Here is a 17,603-nt window from a genome sequence, read left to right as displayed (position 1 = left end):
ATATGATGCTGTAAGCTCCTTATTGTGACATGCTGATTTCTTCTCACATCTTATTTAGAGTGTCAACTCCATTAGAAGACCTGTAAGTTTCCCTTTAACCTTTTATCATAATAATTACCATGGTATTGTCATGGCCAGTGGTACCCTGTTTGACCCGGACACCTCTCACTCAGAGCCCCAGTGGAGGAACGTCAGGCCTGTGTTTTAAGAAGTTGAACATCACCACCCCCTCCTACAGGATCATCATCAACCGCCTCGACCGCAAGGTTACCGTCAATGACCACCAACCGACTGAACCAACCAACCGACTAAACCAACCGACTAAACCAACCAACCGACTGAACCAACCAACCGACTGAACCAACCGACTAAACCAACCGACTAAACCAACCGACTAAACCAACCAATCGACTGAACCAACCAACCGACTGAACCAACCAACCGACTAAACCAACCAACTGAACCAACCAACCGACTGAACCAACCAACCGACTGAAACAGTCCGACCGACTGAACCAACTTAACCAACTGAACCATCACAACCGACTGAACCAGCCCAACCGACTGAACCTGCCAACCTACTGAACCAGCCCAACTGACTGAACCAGCCCAACCGACTGAACCAACTTAACCAACGGACTGAACCAGCCCAACCGACTGAACCAACCAACCGACTGAACCAACTTTACCAACGCACTGAACCAGCCCAACCGACTGGACCAACCAACCGACTAAACCAACTTAACCAATCGACTGAACCATTACTGATCATATAAACTGCAGAACACTACCCCTTTAATATCTCTGTGCGGTTGTGTGTCCAGGTGTCTGTGAACCACATCAAGGCGCGGCTGCCCTTCTCCCGGCAGGCCTTGGCAGTGGAGGACACGGGCAGTATGTACCGGATCACCACTCCTGGAGGGGTCAACATCCAGTGGTACCACAGCACCGGCATCATGGTTCTGCAGTACACCGCCCTGTCCAATACCTCCGCTCCCACCAGGGGGCTCTGCGGTGAGACAGCCCTGACGCGTGAAATGAGCCCCAGCTCACGTTGTTACACGGCACCGGGCCCGGGAGTGGCTCCCGCCTCATGTGTTCCCGCTGTGTCCCCCAGGCTGCTGCGACGGGAACCCGGCCGACGACCTGAAGCTGCCCAACGGCACGGTGGTGAGGGAGGTGGACGACCTGCGTCTGTTCCTGCAGGCCTGGAGGGTCCACACTTCGGAGGATGCGGAGCACACGCGGCGCATCGGGGACAACTGCACCACGGGGGACTGCTCCACCTGCCTGTCCATGCTGAGGCAGAGGCCGTTCGTCCCCTGTCACGGCAAGGTGTCCCCGGAGCAGTTCTGCGACGTCATGTGGGCTGGCGACCTCCATTACAAGGCCCATCAGTGTGACTTCCTGGCCGCCTACGTAGCGGTCTGCTACACCTACCAGGTCTGCATCAGCTGGAGAAGACACAACTTCTGCCGTAAGGACCCGGTACACACACACACACACGCGCACACATACCAGGACACGCTTATACACGCACATTGGGTTGGCTTGCGAAGGTGACAGTGATTTGTTCTGGTGGTGTGTGTGCGTGTGTAGCGTTGAGGTGTCCCCCAGGTAGAGAGTACCAGTCGTGTGTGTCCACCTGTAATACCCGGACCTGCGAGAACAGAGAGTTCTACGAGGAGACGACCTGCTCCCACATCCGAGAGGAGTGCGTGTGTCGTCCCGGAACCCTCCTCCACCGAGCCGACTCCTCCTACTGTGTCACAGAGGAGCAGTGTGGTGAGAATGGCCTTTCTATGTCAGGCACATGTCAGCTGTGGCATGTCAACGCTATGAGCTTTTGCTCTCTGTACTAATAAACGCGCGGGTGTGTTGTGCGGCTGTGTGTGAAGTGTGCACTGATAACGAGGGTTCTCCACGGGCCCCTGGAGAGGTGTGGAACAGTTCTGTGCGTGGCTGTTGTCTGTTCCGCTGCCTGGAGAACGGTTCCGTGGTGCCAGAAGAACCGGACTGCAGCTTCAGTCCCAGTCCGCTGTGTGAGAGGGAAGGAGAGTATGTGTTGGAAGTCCTGGAGGAGGGGGTCTGCTGCCCCAAAAAGATCTGTGGTGAGAACACACACACACACGACAGTCACACATACTGACACGTGCACACTAACCCTCTCTCCCTCTCAATTCTCTCCTTCTGTCTCTCACTCTATATCTCTCCTTTTCTCTCCCCCCCCCCTTCTCTCTGTACCTCTCTCAGAATGCAATCTGACCATTTGTGAGAGTGAAGCTCCGCCCTGTGAGAACGGAAACCGACTGGTGATTGGTTACAGTGCCCTGTCATGCTGTCCAGAATACCGTTGTGGTAGGTGTTGAACCCAGATATACTTTAATATGTTATCATATTGTCTGGTATGTTTCAGTAACTAAGTCCTATGATTGGTGTGTCCTAGAGTGCGACCCCCATGCATGTCCCCCTGTCACTGCCCCCGAATGCAGAGAAGACCAGTTCCTAGTGGAGGTCCGGGAGGACAACTCCTGCTGTTACTCCTTTCTGTGCGGTAAGATGAAGTGTTTTAGTGCTTTCTAGATCATACACCTTCATCCAACATTCATTTTTACCTGAAAATATTGGTGAGTCAAATACAATATGGAAACTCATATGCATCAAATACAACAAATTAATTGCACTATAAAAAAAAATCCCGTTTTGAGCCACATACATGCTGATATATAACAGCAGGGTTTGGATTATGGTCAGTTTATACTTCCTGATTACTTCGCTCTTAATACAAGAAACAGTCAAGCGTTGTATTGTATTATTTATTTGACTTCAGAATCAATGTAAAAATATTATGAACATTGTAAGAGTAAATTGGAATGATGTAAAAAAAAAAAAAAAAACATACACCTGCTTTAAAGATAATATTTTATATAAAGCAATTTATTTTAAAGAAATTCTGAAATTCTTTAATCTTCCGGCAATATAAGTTGTTGGACTCATTTCAAGCAGTGTCTATCTGAATGAAAATAAGACAGTGCTAAGGAAGCCGGGTCTCTTTTCCTATCAAATGTTGGCTACATTTTAAACAAAATGGAAGGGACTTCTCTCTCACCTCTGCTTTCTACTTCACCATGTCTTAGCTAAATTACTTCATTTCTGGCACTGCCTGCTACAGGCTGGCCAGATTCCAGAGTTTGAAAGTAAGTTCCCAATTACAACATTGACCATCATGCTGGATTTTAACCACACTGCATCTTCCAAGTCACAAACAACTGGTGAAATGTACAAAAAGCCAAGACAAAAACCAGTGTTGTAGTCCTCCAGACTGGTCTCTAGACGACATATTGGGTGTCCCGGTCTGAACCCACTCACCCATCTGATCCCTTGAGCTTGCACCATCCAAGGGCAGCCAATTGAGCGCCACCTGAGAAAGTCAAGGGGAGTTGGTGCCTCGATAAGCTTTCTGCAACTGAGTACGGAGTTAGTCTGGGGCTGCTGAATTAGAGACCTGCCTTTCTCAACTAAACATGACAATACAGTGGGGATGTGACCAAGTATGCTTTATTAAATTAAGTAATTTTCTATACAGTTCCAGTTTGTTGACTGATATGAAATAGTAACATGAATGACAGAATAGAATGCAAAAATATGGCGTCCCATGTATCGCCACGAGTCACAGGATGTCAGTGGTTCACTGTGTGTTTGTGTGTGTGTGTGCGTGTGTGTGCATGTGTGCTTATGCGGGCGTGTGTGTTCTCTTTCCAGTGTGTGAGTCTTGTATCGAGCCCGTTCCATCCTGTTCCTATGGAGAGATACTAGCTGTAAACCTGAACAGCACCCACAGCTGCTGCCCTCAATACCACTGTGGTAATGCGCGCACAATCATCTGGACACTCTCCACCCATACATATACATTATCCTCTGCACCTTAAACTGTCTGTACACTCTCCACCCATACATATACATTATCCTCTGCACCTTAAACTGTCTGTACACTCTCCACCCATACATAGACATTATCCTCTGCATCCTAAAGCGTCTGTACACTCTCCACCCATACATAGACATTATCCTCTGCATCCTAAAGCGTCTGTACACTCTCCACCCATACATAGACATTATCCTCTGCATCCTAAAGCGTCTGTACACTCTCCACCCATACATAGACATTATCCTCTGCATCCTAAACCATCTGTACCAGGGATGGAAATTAAATTTTTTGTCCACCGGCCACTGTGGCTGGTGGATTTCAAAATCTACCAGCCACTCAATGTTTTTACCAGCCACTTTCTTGTTTTTAACCAACAATGTGAAGCGTGTTGACGACATACGGAGCAGTACATTATCAGATTTGTCTCGTCGTAAACTAACCAATCATGGGACTCCCCATTGTCTGCTTTTCTCCATCGTTCTTTAAAAAAACTTTGTCCACTGGCTGAGATGTTTTCTCAGCGGTCCTCTTAACGCTCTGCGATTAGTGTACGGAAGAGGATTAGTGCCAAGCAAAAATAAAAAAAATTAAAAACATCTCGACAATAAAGTCATTATAATGCGAGATTAAACTCGATACATTTCGAGAAAAAAAGTCGAAATACAATCTTGAGAATAAACTCATTAAATATCGAGAATAAAGTCGTTGTGTTTCGAGAAAAAACTGGTTATATTTCGAGAAAAAAGTCGAAATACAATCTTGAGAATAACGCATTCGATCAGTGTGCATTGCATAGTCTACTGATAGAGGACATGGCAGAGTTGGATCAATTAGTCAAGCTATATTATAGACTTTCTTTCAGTAACAAAGAAATACTATCAACTATTAGCTAATTATGACAGAATTATAATTAGCATACGAATTTAAAAGATAATTTGCAAGCGGCTAGGTCTTTTTAGAAGAAAAATCGGTACAATTTGCGCAAGGTACTCGCTTTTGTCCAACATGAATTGACAACCAGTGGACAAATGCAAGGTTATCGCTGGCTTCACCTACGCGCGATTCATCGAGGTTTCGTGGTTTCCCATTAGACGGATTATTAAACTTTATTCTTGATATTGAATGAGTTTATTCTCAAGATTGTATTTCGACTTTTTTCTCAAAATTTAACGAGTTTAATCTCGCATTATAGTGACTAATGTCGAGATGGTTTTATTTTTCTTATTATTGCTTGGCACTAATCCTCTTCCGTAAAAGTGTCCAGGTGAAACAGTATGCTATTTTTATTTACCCGCCACGGGTAGGTGAAGCGAGTTTACCCGCCACAACACAAAATCACCCGCATTTGGCTGGTGGCAGGTGCTAATTTCCATCCCTGATCTGTACACTCTCCACCCACACACATACATTATCCTCTACACACTAAACCATCTGTACAGGGCCTCACAGTGTCCATCATTACAGCAGTGTTTTCCTGTATGCAGTGTGTGATGTCAACCTGTGTCCTGAGTTGTCTCTAAGCTGTTCTCCTGGACTCTCTCTGGTCCAAACCACCCTCCCTGGACACTGCTGCCCTGACCGTCACTGTGGTACACACCCAACACACACACACACACACACACGCCCAGAACTGTCTGAAGATGTTTCTAGTCCAAACAGATCAGTCTTCTAGGTCCCCAATTGTGTACTAAACACATTGTGTCCTTCTGTCAGAGTGCCAGTGTCAGGACAACACTCTCCCAGTCTGTCCAGTGGTGAGTCACTCAGTTTCAGCGTTATCATTTTATGTGTGTTTGTTTGTGTGTTTGTGGTCATGGATATATCTGTGGTCTCACAGGGTGAGGTACAAGTGGAGGTCCCAGACAGCAGCAGCACCTGTGGATGCCCTCGCTACACATGCAGTAAGTACACACACACACACACACACACACTATACACGCACACACACACACACTATACACGCACACATGCACGCACTATACACAAACACACAGTTGCCAACCTCTAATTCTGATCCTGTGTGTGTAGAGAAGGCGGAGGTGTGTGTGTTCCAGGGAGTCACGGTTTTGGGGCCGGGTCAGAGCCTGGTCCAGTACTATGAAGGAGATTTGTGTTACACTGTCCACTGTCTGACACACCGCGACACACTCACCGGATACTACGCCATGGACGTATCCGCCATCAACTGCTCTCAGACCTGTGGCCAGGTTTGTGTCTCTCCTGCATGCACGCACACACGCACACACACACACAGGCACACACACAGACACACACACACTGCCATCCTGTTAAGAGCTGTTAGCATCTAAACCCTGCTCCCTCCTCTCCTCCTGCCTCTCAGCACCAGATGTATGTAGCATCATCAGATCCTCAGGTGTGCTGTGGCTCCTGTAAGAATGTTTCCTGTTCCTTCATGAGTAGCAACGGAACCAATGAGCTCTTCACTGTAAGAACACACAACCTAATATGAATAAACAAACGGGCACACTCTACATAATATGCAGACGTTTAATATGACGGAACACACACTACATAACACGCAGACGTTTAATGACTGAACACACTCTACATAACACCCAGACGTTTAATATGACTGAACACACACTACATAACACGCAGACGTTTAATATGACTGAACACACTCTACATAACACACAGACGTTTAATATGACTGAACACACTCTACATAACACCCAGACGTTTAATATGACTGAACACACACTACATAACACGCAGACGTTTAATATGACTGAACACACTCTACATAACACACAGACGTTTAATATGACTGAACACACTCTACATAACACACAGACGTTTAATATGACATAACAGGCACACTACATAACACGCAGACGTTTAATATTACTGAACAGTCACACTGCATAACACACAGACATTTAATATGACTGAACACACACTACATAACACGCAGACGTTTAATATGACTGAACACACACTACATAACACGCAGACGTTTAATATGACTGAACACACACTACATAACACGCAGATGTTTAATATGACTTAACAGGCACACTACATAACACGCAGATGTTTAATATGACTTAACAGGCACACTACATAACATGCAGACGTTTAGTATGACTAAACACACTCTACATAACACGCAGACGTTTAATATGACTAAACAGACACACAACATAACACACAGACATTTAATATAACCAAACAGACACTACATAACACACAGATGTTTAATGCGACTAAACACACACTAGATAACACACAGATGTTTAATACGACTAAACACACACTAAATAACACACATACATTTAATATGACTAAACAGACACACTACATAACACACAGACGTTTAATATGACTAAATTGAGGGACAAAATACATAACACACTGACTTTTAATATGATGTAACAGAGAGAAACACTGCATATCCTGGAACCATAACTTTGAAGATGTTTGTGTGTGTGTGTCATTTGTTCTGTGTGTGTTTGTGTGTGTGTCTTTTTGTTCTGTGTGTGTGTGTGTACAGGCGGGGAGCTCCTGGGTGGAGAACTGTACACGGTATGACTGTGTGGAGACACCTGTGGGAGCCGTGGTGCTGGCTTCAGGAGTGGTCTGCCCCCCCTTCAACGATACTGAGTGTACTCAGGTACACACAGACACACACACACATGTCAGAGACCAGAGGTGGTGGAAGAAAGAGTTGTGATAGGTATGTAGGGTTGATAGCGTGAAGGTAAGGAAGGGCAGTTCCCCTTGCTGTTCCGATCACAGGCACCAGGTGGGTGGAGGAAGCTTCAGCTGGAAGCCTGTGTGTTGAGTGGAGGAGCTTTGAAAGGTTAAAAGACAAGGAATGCTGCAGCATTCTGTATGTATTGCAGGGATGTAATGGCACGAGCAGGGAACACTGCCAACAGGGACTGTTAGTAGTCCAGACATGAGATGACAAGTGCCTGAATTAATAGCTGCACCACTTTGTGTGAGGTCATGTTGTACTGTACAGATGTTGTCTGGGGTAAGGTCATACTCTACAGATGTTGTCTGGGGTAAGGTCATACTCTACAGATGTTGTCTGGGGTAAGGTCATACTCTACAGATGTTGTGGGAGGTAAGGTCATACTCTACAGATGTTGTCTGGGGTGAGGTCATACTTTACAGATGTTGTCTGGGGTAAGGTCGTACTCTACAGATGTTGTCTGGGGTAAGGTCGTACTCTACAGATGTTATCTGGGGTAAGGTCATACTCTACAGATGTTGTCTGGGGTAAGGTCGTACTCTACAGATGTTATCTGGGGTAAGGTCGTACTCTACAGATGTTGTCTGGGGCAAGGTCGTACTCTACAGATGTTATCTGGGGTAAGGTCATACTCTACAGATGTTGTCTGGGGTAAGGTCGTACTCTACAGATGTTATCTGGGGTAAGGTCATACTCTACAGATGTTGTCTAGGTTAAGGTCATACTCTACAGATGTTGTCTGAGGTAAGGTCGTACTCTACAGATGGTGTCTGGGGTAAGGTCGTACTCTACAGATGTTGTCTGGGGTAAGGTCGTACTCTACAGATGGTGTCTGGGGTAAGGTCATACTCTACAGATGTTGTGGGAGGTAAGGTCATACTCTACAGATGTTGTGGGAGGTAAGGTCATACTCTACAGATGTTGTGGGAGGTAAGGTCATACTCTACAAATGTTGTCTGGGGTAAGGTCGTACTCTACAAATGTTGTCTGGGGTAAGGTCGTACTCTACAGATGTTGTCTGGGGTGAGGTCATACTCTACAGATGTTGTCTGGGGTAAAGTCGTACTCTACAGATGTTGTCTGGGGTAAAATCGTACTCTACAGATGTTGTCTGGGGTAAGGTCATACTCTACAGATGTTGTCTGGGGTAAGGTCATACTCTACCGATGTTGTCTGGGGTAAGGTCATACTCTACAGATGTTGTCTGGGGTAAGGTCATACTCTACAGATGTTGTCTGGGGTAAGGTTGTACTCTACAGATGTTGTCTGGGGTAAGGTTGTACTCTACAGATTTTGTCTGGGGTAAGGTTGTACTCTACAGATTTTGTGGAGCATGAACCTGCAGAAGGGACTCAGCATCTTGATGTTTGTAGAGAACAACAGTGTGATATCTAGGGTGAAGCCTAACCATAACCCCCCAAAAAACCAACCCTAAACCTTAGCCTTAACACCTAACTCCAATTATTACCTTCAGTTGTAATGTTTATCCTGAACCTTATCACTTCAGCCAAAACATTTCCTTTAAAAATGAGGACAGGGACATTTCCCCATGAATCACATTTTCCGGGGGACATTTTAGTACAAATTTATATTGTAAAACCTGTTTACCAACTTAACACACTGATGTCCTTTCACAATTAGGTGCCTGAAATATTTTCTCTTGTTTTTATCATTGCAGAACGGGGGTGTGGTCCAAAGCTATGTGGACGGCTGCTGCAAGACGTGTGAGTGACCAATTACATTCGCTTCTCATACGCTTTCAGCTGTCAATCACAAGGGTGGGCAGGGTGTTGCCTGGCAGCTGTTGGGCTTATTGGCTGACTGGTTTGAGTGGGTGGCCTGTAGCAGCCTAGGGCAGAGTAAAAGCTTGTGGTTGGCTGGCAGTAACCAGCATGAATCACTACACTACCCAGCAGCCTCAGCTCTAGGGGTGGTCCCAGACCTGCCTGATGCTCCTGAAGCACTGTTGGGATAATTTAAAGAGGTTTTGACTGTTGTCATACACCACAGTAATCGGAAGAATAGCAGCATGCAAACAGGGTTCCTATCACTCCTGTTTTGGTTTGCGCTCAGTGATGCTAGTGATTAACTGTAGCTAAACTGACGCTCTGAATCCATAATGTACTTTCTAGGTGTCCATGGGATCGGGGCAAATGTTGTTTTGTGACTTATTTTATAGTGAAGAATACAGCCCCTGTCTGCTCATCCATTAATGCAGCAGCTCCGCCTCCTTGCCCGCTTGCCTGCTTTACCAGTTTGGCCAATGGGAATGCTATGTTTGTTACAGTCTGACCAATGGTGATGCTTGGTGTTTAGAGTTTGGCCAATGAGAATGAGCCTGGGTGCATCAGCGTGTGAACCTGCGTGTTGTCCATCTGGCTGTTGTCCAGTCCCAGAGACCACTGGCTCCCCTGGCTGTGCATGACTACTGTGTTGATTCCTCTGTGTGTGTTTAATGTGTTCTAAACCAAAGTTAAACTGTGTGTTCTCCTGACGTTGCTGTTCCTGCCGCTGCTCCCAGGTTCTGGAGTCGGTGTTTTACCGTTTACCGTTAACCCCGTAACACCCACTGGTAGTACTAACTGTGACAAAGGTACCACGACCTCTCACCTTTAACCTTTAACCTCTCACTTCTTACCCAATATCCTCCACTGATAGTACTTACAGCGACACAGGTACAACGACCTCTCACTTCTCACATGTCACCTGTCACAGTGTATGTGTGTTTGTCTAGTCCTAACCTACCACTCCATCATATGAACTGCAGGTCAAATTTAACCAAACATTCCTGAGGGTAGAATTGCATTCCAATGTGTCAACATGTTACTGATGTGCTGAATTCCCCATGTTAGAATGCTCCCCTTTCCTTCAGGTCTACAGTTTGGCCAAGCGGAGAGCTGGATACCAAGTTGCTACCTCTCAACATTCCACCATCAAGCCCCTCCCCCTTGCTTACTTTGATTGGCTAGAGTAAGACTAAGTTCAGGCCAGTGGCCAATAGGAGCTGAGTCTCAGGCGTGAGAACTGCCCCCCACCCCCCCACCCACCCACCACCCCTCTCGGTCAGCCGGCTGTCAATCCAACTGTGCCCCTGCTGCTAGGCAACAAAGAGCCCAGCTCAATAGGCCTTTGACTATGTGAATGACAGGACTCTGGGGCTGAAGGGTGTGTGTATGCGCCTCAGTTTTTCCCCTCTGTGCGTATGTGTTTAGGTAAGGAAGACGGCAGGACATGTAAGCGTGTAGCCATCCGAACCACCATCAGAAAAGATGACTGCAGGAGCAACGCACCGGTGAGGCAGCCTGTCAATCAGACCGAGCCTGTCAATCAGACCGAGCCTGTCAATCAGACCGAGCCTGTCAATCAGACAGTTGTTGTAAAGACAACATCTCCAGAAGATAACATTTCTCTCTCTCTCTCAGGTGACAGTGTATTCATGTGATGGGAAGTGTCCATCGGCCACCATCTTCAACTTCAATATTAATAGCCATGCCCGCTTCTGTAAGTGCTGTAGGGAGAGTGGACTTCAGACCCGCTCCATCACCCTTTACTGCTCTCGCAATGCTACCTTGGTGGACTACAGCTTCCAGGAGCCTCTAGACTGCTCCTGTCAATGGAACTAGACAGATTCCTTTGAGCTTCAGTATGACCAACATTAGGGGTTAGAGGTTAGAGTTCAGAACAGACAAATCAAACACTCAGTCAGGCCAGTTCATTAGTATTCCTTTAGTCTGTTGTTGAGAGCTATATGCTATATGACCGGTTGTAGGGACCCAGTGTCATAGACTGCAGTGTTCAGTCAACACTTTGGTCCTGTTTGTACTGCTCCTTTGTGTAACACCAGCTCATCCTCAGAACCTAGGCTGAGACCATTTGGTTCCAGTAGACAGTTACTGATTGGTCTGTTGATATAGTGCTCTTATGATGACTGATGTGTTTTATATGCCAATACAATTGGTTTTAAAAGAAGAACCATTCATTACATACAGTATGTACAACTTTTATGTGAAATTTTTTTTATTTAAATCAGTGATTGTTTTACTAAGGTGATAATTCACCTAATCGTCTGATAATAGACTGTATTTCTACAGAACACTGTTGGCTGTGTGGTTTGTGAAGCCCTGCTCCGGTAATCATTCAGATGTACCCTTTCAGAATAGAACAATAAAGCAACCCATAATGACTGACTGACTGCTGCTTTTTGTCTGAATAAACACTCACCCATCTCGTCAGTAGTACTAATAATTATTATTAGGTGGGGGCTCGTATTTGTCTCGTTTAACACGTCTTATTTTACAGCTGCAGTTGCTCTCAAAATGTCCACCCCCTTGGACCTTTATTTTAATTTAATTTCGACTTAAATGAAATCAAAATGGATTTAATTAGTTTTTGACACTGATCAACACAAAAACATTCATAATTAACTGAAAATAATTGATTGCATTACACAGTAAAATGTGTATATTTCAAAGGGGGAGAAACTTTTGAGAGCCACTGATATAGAGTTTATTATACGAATGGGAATTAGAAATGTGTTTCTGCATATCTGACTCTTCCTGAGGTACCATTGGAGGGTTGGATCATGGCCTGCAGGTCAGCCATTATTGACAAGGGCCCTGGATCAATGAGTGTTAATATGGGCAGAACAACAGATTTATACCTTGATGGTTCATGGATTCGATTTGGTCAGTAACCAATATTTTGGTTACTGACCAAATGTTCTTAAAAATATATTATTTTCCTGCCATTTTTATGGAAATTGAGAAAATACCTGGGCCGTAACCCCATGTCCTTAACCGCAAGCCTCCAGGTTTCCTGTGCCGTAACCCCATGTCCTTAACCGCAAGCCTCCTGGTTACCTGTGCCGTAACCCCATGTACTTAACCGCAAGCCTCCTGGTTACCTGGGCCGTAACCCCATGTCCTTAACCGCAAGCCTCCTGGTTACCTGTGCCGTAACCCCATGTCCTTAACCGCAAGCCTCCTGGTTACCTGTGCCGTAACCCCATGTCCTTAACCGCAAGCCTCCTGGTTACCTGTGCCGTAACCCCGTGTCCTTAACCGCAAGCTTCCTGGTTACCTGGGCCGTAACCCCATGTCCTTAACCGCGAGGCTCCCTGCTCTTCATCTTCCTGCTCCACTACACACATTCCCCTGCTGACTCAACATGTTCACTGCTGACGTGTTTTTGTTTCTCTGCCCTGGTGGTGTGGGAGTCTGTTGAAGATTGTGTTTATCTAATTACCATGCAAATACTCCATGTTAATGCCACCAAATCCGGTCAAACACAAGTGACCTTAACCAGGAACAATGGATGCATTAAAAATTCACAGAACTATGTTAATGATTGATTAGTGATTGATCAATGAATGATTCCTATTTCTCAAATTTTCCACAGGTGACTAGTCACATTTAACGACTCTGTTCCGCTCCCTGGGTGCACACACACACACACACACACACACACACACACAGTTTTGATCTGCTAAGTGGAACACGGCACTGGAGTTGGTTACTGCTGCATTACTACAGCCTGGAAATGAATTGACAAAAATGTCAGTTAATTTCCTGTGTGTGTGTGTGTGTGTGTGTGTGAGAGCGAGAAGAAGTGAAAATGTCCTTGAATTCACCAGAGTATGAATGTATGAAGTGTTGCCTGGCCAACTTCAAGTTCTTTTCTCTTTCTTTTCTATCCCCCTCTCCTGTCTCTTTCTCTCCTCAGTAGTTCCTTTCTGAGTGGCTGCAAGCCATGTCGTCATAGTAACCTACTCTTATGCCCCAACACAGAGGAGGGGGTGGCAGAACAAATTGGTCCGTGCGACTCATAGACAGACTGGATGGGACTGTGGACATCTCCACGTGAGCCTCTGCTTCTGGGAAAGTTGCTGCGGGGCGCTAATTTCAAACGTTGTGTTGCGTCATTGGGGAGGACTTTCCCGATGTTGTTCAGCAGTGATGCACTCCTCCTGTTCTTACACAGAGCTGTGATCTCAGTCTTCAGGGCAGCCTTCAGACGTGTAGTTGTCTCGCTATTTAGTATGTTAATGAGATGTACAAATGTACAAGCGTTTCTGATTCCAAAGCATTGACATTGGATGCATGTATATATTATACCATCTTTAGAGGATAATGAAGGCATTCCTGTAGTGCACTGATGGAATGTCCAGGCTTCCCAATGGATAGACGGGCTGTGTTGTGGCTGCTGGCAGCTTTCCTCCAGGTAAGACACACAGCTAGCTATCTGATTCATGCAAAACAGCAATGGTCTATGGTAACGGTTTCTGTTAAAGTTCTCTCTCTCCATCTGATTCCCCTCTCCTTCTGTACCTCTCCCTGTCCCTGTCTCTTCCCATCTCTGTTATTAGGTGGTCAGTCTCTCGTTTGCTGAGGGGTTCAGGTCTGAGGTTGCTGTTGTGGAGGTTGTGTTTGGCCAGTTCCCCTACGGTCAGGATCCAGACAGCTACATCATCTCCTACAGGACTGCACGCAATTTCACGGTCAGAATGCAAACCACTGCACAACATCCATACAATCATTTCCTCACCATTACCCCACCAATTGACCACAAAACCACAAACGTTTCTCAGCGACTGAACCGCAACATTAACTTTTAATTCATTTAGAAAACCCTTATAGTGGTGAGTTAATACAGAGTTTTTCGTACCGGCCCCAGTGGGAATCAAACCTACAATCCTGGTGTTATGAACATCTTACCTGATGACTGGCCACTCTGTTTCCTCCCTAGGTGTGGCTAGATCCTATTGGCCGCTCTGAGTGTTCTACAGACTGCAGACTGCTGCTGTGGTTGGCTGAGGAGCCAGGTGGAATTGACATGACACTGAGTGCCATTCTAAAAAACATCACGCTGGAGGCCAAGACCTTTCACATCGGTGAGCCTATCCTTGATCTCTGACCCCTATGGTCTTGTTATAAACCAAAACAAAAATGTTAAATGATGATTGGAATGATTTTCTTTTTCACACTTGGATGTGTAAAGTTGTGTGTGTGTGTGTGTGTGTGTGTGTAGCTTCTATCCACAACTCTTCTCTCAGTGTGGAGGTGACAACCAGCAGCATGCTCTTGACCGTCAACCTCCTGAATGGACAGACGCTCACTGCCCTCAGTCTACACAACACACTCACCAAACACACGCACACTCAATACACACAAAGTGAACAAACACACCCTTCCTCGTACACGGTCGGAGATCTGCAGCCTGGAGCCCTCTACAGAGTCACAGCAGAGCTGACCGAAGCCCTAACACACCTCCGCATCAGCCTCATACAGAGAATACACACTGCTGTGAAGACAGGTACAACACACACACACACACAATGTTAACTGCTGTATCACTCGAGTTGACCGTCAATTGACCACTGTCTCTCATCAGCCCAGTGTCCTATTGGTTGGCTGGCAAGCAAAAGGAGTTGTTACAGTGTAAGTAGGCGGAGCCTGTCGTGGGGCAACGCCCATCAAACCTGTATGGGCTTGGCTTCGGGAAGCCATCTGGTTGACATTAAAACTGAGACAGACCTTGTCCTCTCCTCTCACCTGACCACCCATAACTACCTCCTGCTCTGGACTGCTCTTAACGACAGACAGGTGAAGTCCACACACACACAGCTGCATGCATCTGACTGAGAGAAACGGGCTGCATTGGCATAAATTCTGTTTGCTTTCTAAACAGTTAGAGACACTGGATAATATCCTCCTTACAAAGGAGCTGTGTTTGTCTGTGATGTAAAACGGATGACCTGGACATTCTTAGCCTGTTTGTTGATATACCCTGTTGTTTTCATGTGCATTTCTACACATTGACACATACCACCTTCTCTGCAGGATGAAGGGCAGCCTGTGTGGTCTGATGGCTCTCCCTACAACCTGACTAGCGTTTTGATGTCATCCCTGCTGCCAGCCAATGATTCAGACTGTTTTGCCCTACAGAAGAATGCTACTGGAGAAGGCTACTTCCTGACTGCATTCATGTGTCACATTCCTTTACCCTTTATTTGTCACTGGGAAAGTATGCACTAAATGTTAATACCACAGTAAATATCTAATATAAAACACTGCCCACCTCCACTAACCCTAAAACCTCTTTAACACTGCCCACCTCCACTAACCCTAAAACATCTTAAACACTGCCCACCTCCACTAACCCTAAAACCTCTTAAACACTGCCCACCTCCACTAACCATAAAACCTCTTAAACACTGCCCACCTCCACTAACCCTAAAACCTCTTAAACACTGCCCACCTCCACTAACCCTAAAACCTCTTAAACACTGCCCACCTCCACTAACCCTAAAACCTCTTTAACACTGCCCACCTCCACTAACCCTAAAACCTCTTAAACACTGCCCACCTCCACTAACCATAAAACCTCTTAAACACTGCCCACCTCCACTAACCCTAAAACCTCTTAAACACTGCCCACCTCCACTAACCCTAAAACCTCTTTAACACTGCTCACCTTTCTCCATCACTCTCCATCTGTCTCTCACTAATCTCTCACTCTTCCTCTCAGTCAGTATCTTTCTCTGTGGGTTTTGGGATCTGGGAGCATGTCTGGATACAGGTGGAGGGCTCTCAATAACACTCTCTGGTCTGAAAATGTTAGGGGGCTTCCATACCTTAGGTATGGAATGGTTCCATACCTAAGCCTGCCCCACATGTGTATTCCGGGTTGATTCCACCACTGTCTTTGTATGTCTCTTTGTGTGTGGGGCTTTAGTGGACCCAGTTATAGCGAACATGTGTTTTGGTTCTTGTTTGTCCAGGCTAAGGTTGTTAATTTAGCAGTGGTGATGATTAACAATGCAGATATGTTTCAGGAGGTTTTAGGGGTTCAGGGGCTCTCTGCATGACTGGAATGGAGGATGGATATATGTGTTGGTGCTTGGTTGTTTCTTATTAAAGTCAAAAGCCCCCCCCCCCCTCTCTCTCTCAGTCCCACTACACCCTCCCTTGTTCACCTTTGACCTGGCAGAGGTAACAGAGAGAGAAGCAGTGCTCATCTGGAATGACCTCACATTCCTAAACTCCTCCCACCCCACCCCCCAGCTCTGTGTCCAATACCAAGAAGAGGAAAGGGAGGAGGAAGCAGAGGAGGAGAGGGGGAGGGCTGGTTGTTTCCCAGTGTCTCTACGGTCCAGGAGGCTGAAGGTGCCAGATCTGTCCCCAGGAAAGGTTTACTCCATTTTCCTCAGAGCCTCTCACGTCAATGGGGCTGCCTGGAGCCTGGGAAGCACTCACATGGCTCACACATTGCCCCTTCCTCCCCGGAACGTCACTATTAGCAAGGTGACGGACAGTCATATCTCAGTAAGCTGGATGGCCCCAGACTCCAAGCATGCCATCAGGTGGAGCTTCCTTGTTCGCTGGGGGCGTGTAGCTTCCGGCCAGGAGAGGAGAATAAACGTGTCCAGCAGCACCAGGACAACTGTGATTACAGGACTGGAGGGGTTTAGGAAGTACAGGGTCAGTGTTGATTCTGTCACAGACTTTGGTGTGGAGAGCTGTGGAGGGGAGGAACTGACAGTACTCACCGGTATGAAACTGTCTTCTGAGTATTTGACTTTATGTCTGTTTCACGATTATAAAACCGGTGTTTCGAATTCTAAATGCTTATTGTCTGAAAGCAGTTATATATGTGACCGTAGACCATGGGTATGACATCACATAATTTATTACTGTTTTTACTATTTTAGGTTTTAACCAGTCTAAACAAACAATAAGGCATCTTGGTGGTTTGTATTATATAACCAGTATATCAAGGCTAAGTGCTGTGTCTCTGTGATGCAGCTCTTATCCGTGGTATATTGGCCATATACGGTACATACCACATTCCCCCATGCCTTGCTTAAATATATAGTATTTACACTGAGTCTATGTTTATATTCTATACACTTTTCTTGACTGTGTGTCTGTGTGTTTGTGTGTGTGTGTGTGTCTG

The 17,603-nt window shown here is 46.0% G+C and overlaps 2 protein-coding genes across 2 annotated transcripts in view; both read left to right on the top strand.

Moving 5' to 3' along the window:
- Nucleotides 1-11,815, top strand: part of otogl (otogelin-like) — a 37,485-nt gene extending 25,670 nt beyond the window's left edge. Inside the window, exons 38-55 of the mRNA XM_020056712.2 lie at nucleotides 59-82; nucleotides 174-266; nucleotides 825-1,014; nucleotides 1,118-1,477; nucleotides 1,600-1,785; nucleotides 1,899-2,111; nucleotides 2,254-2,358; nucleotides 2,447-2,554; nucleotides 3,763-3,864; nucleotides 5,413-5,517; nucleotides 5,642-5,682; nucleotides 5,766-5,829; nucleotides 5,957-6,135; nucleotides 6,270-6,374; nucleotides 7,443-7,562; nucleotides 9,328-9,373; nucleotides 10,862-10,941; nucleotides 11,072-11,815. Of these exons, the coding sequence (XP_019912271.2) occupies nucleotides 59-82; nucleotides 174-266; nucleotides 825-1,014; nucleotides 1,118-1,477; nucleotides 1,600-1,785; nucleotides 1,899-2,111; nucleotides 2,254-2,358; nucleotides 2,447-2,554; nucleotides 3,763-3,864; nucleotides 5,413-5,517; nucleotides 5,642-5,682; nucleotides 5,766-5,829; nucleotides 5,957-6,135; nucleotides 6,270-6,374; nucleotides 7,443-7,562; nucleotides 9,328-9,373; nucleotides 10,862-10,941; nucleotides 11,072-11,272 (2,322 nt within the window). The 3' untranslated portion in view covers nucleotides 11,273-11,815. The remainder of the gene's footprint in view (nucleotides 1-58; nucleotides 83-173; nucleotides 267-824; nucleotides 1,015-1,117; nucleotides 1,478-1,599; nucleotides 1,786-1,898; nucleotides 2,112-2,253; nucleotides 2,359-2,446; nucleotides 2,555-3,762; nucleotides 3,865-5,412; nucleotides 5,518-5,641; nucleotides 5,683-5,765; nucleotides 5,830-5,956; nucleotides 6,136-6,269; nucleotides 6,375-7,442; nucleotides 7,563-9,327; nucleotides 9,374-10,861; nucleotides 10,942-11,071) is intronic.
- A 1,893-nt stretch (nucleotides 11,816-13,708) lies between these two features.
- The window catches only part of ptprq (protein tyrosine phosphatase receptor type Q), a 45,589-nt gene continuing 41,694 nt past the window's right edge, over nucleotides 13,709-17,603 (top strand). The window contains exons 1-7 of the mRNA XM_034288089.1: nucleotides 13,709-13,868; nucleotides 14,014-14,145; nucleotides 14,394-14,538; nucleotides 14,676-14,960; nucleotides 15,039-15,250; nucleotides 15,488-15,671; nucleotides 16,599-17,198. Coding sequence (XP_034143980.1) covers nucleotides 13,803-13,868; nucleotides 14,014-14,145; nucleotides 14,394-14,538; nucleotides 14,676-14,960; nucleotides 15,039-15,250; nucleotides 15,488-15,671; nucleotides 16,599-17,198 — 1,624 coding nt within the window. The 5' untranslated portion in view covers nucleotides 13,709-13,802. The remainder of the gene's footprint in view (nucleotides 13,869-14,013; nucleotides 14,146-14,393; nucleotides 14,539-14,675; nucleotides 14,961-15,038; nucleotides 15,251-15,487; nucleotides 15,672-16,598; nucleotides 17,199-17,603) is intronic.

The sequence above is a fragment of the Esox lucius genome, chromosome 19 (assembly GCF_011004845.1).
Source record: "Esox lucius isolate fEsoLuc1 chromosome 19, fEsoLuc1.pri, whole genome shotgun sequence".
NCBI classification, from domain to species: domain Eukaryota; kingdom Metazoa; phylum Chordata; class Actinopteri; order Esociformes; family Esocidae; genus Esox; species Esox lucius.
The sequence above is the reverse complement of the archived record's forward strand: the minus strand, read 5'-3'. Positions and strand labels throughout refer to the sequence as shown.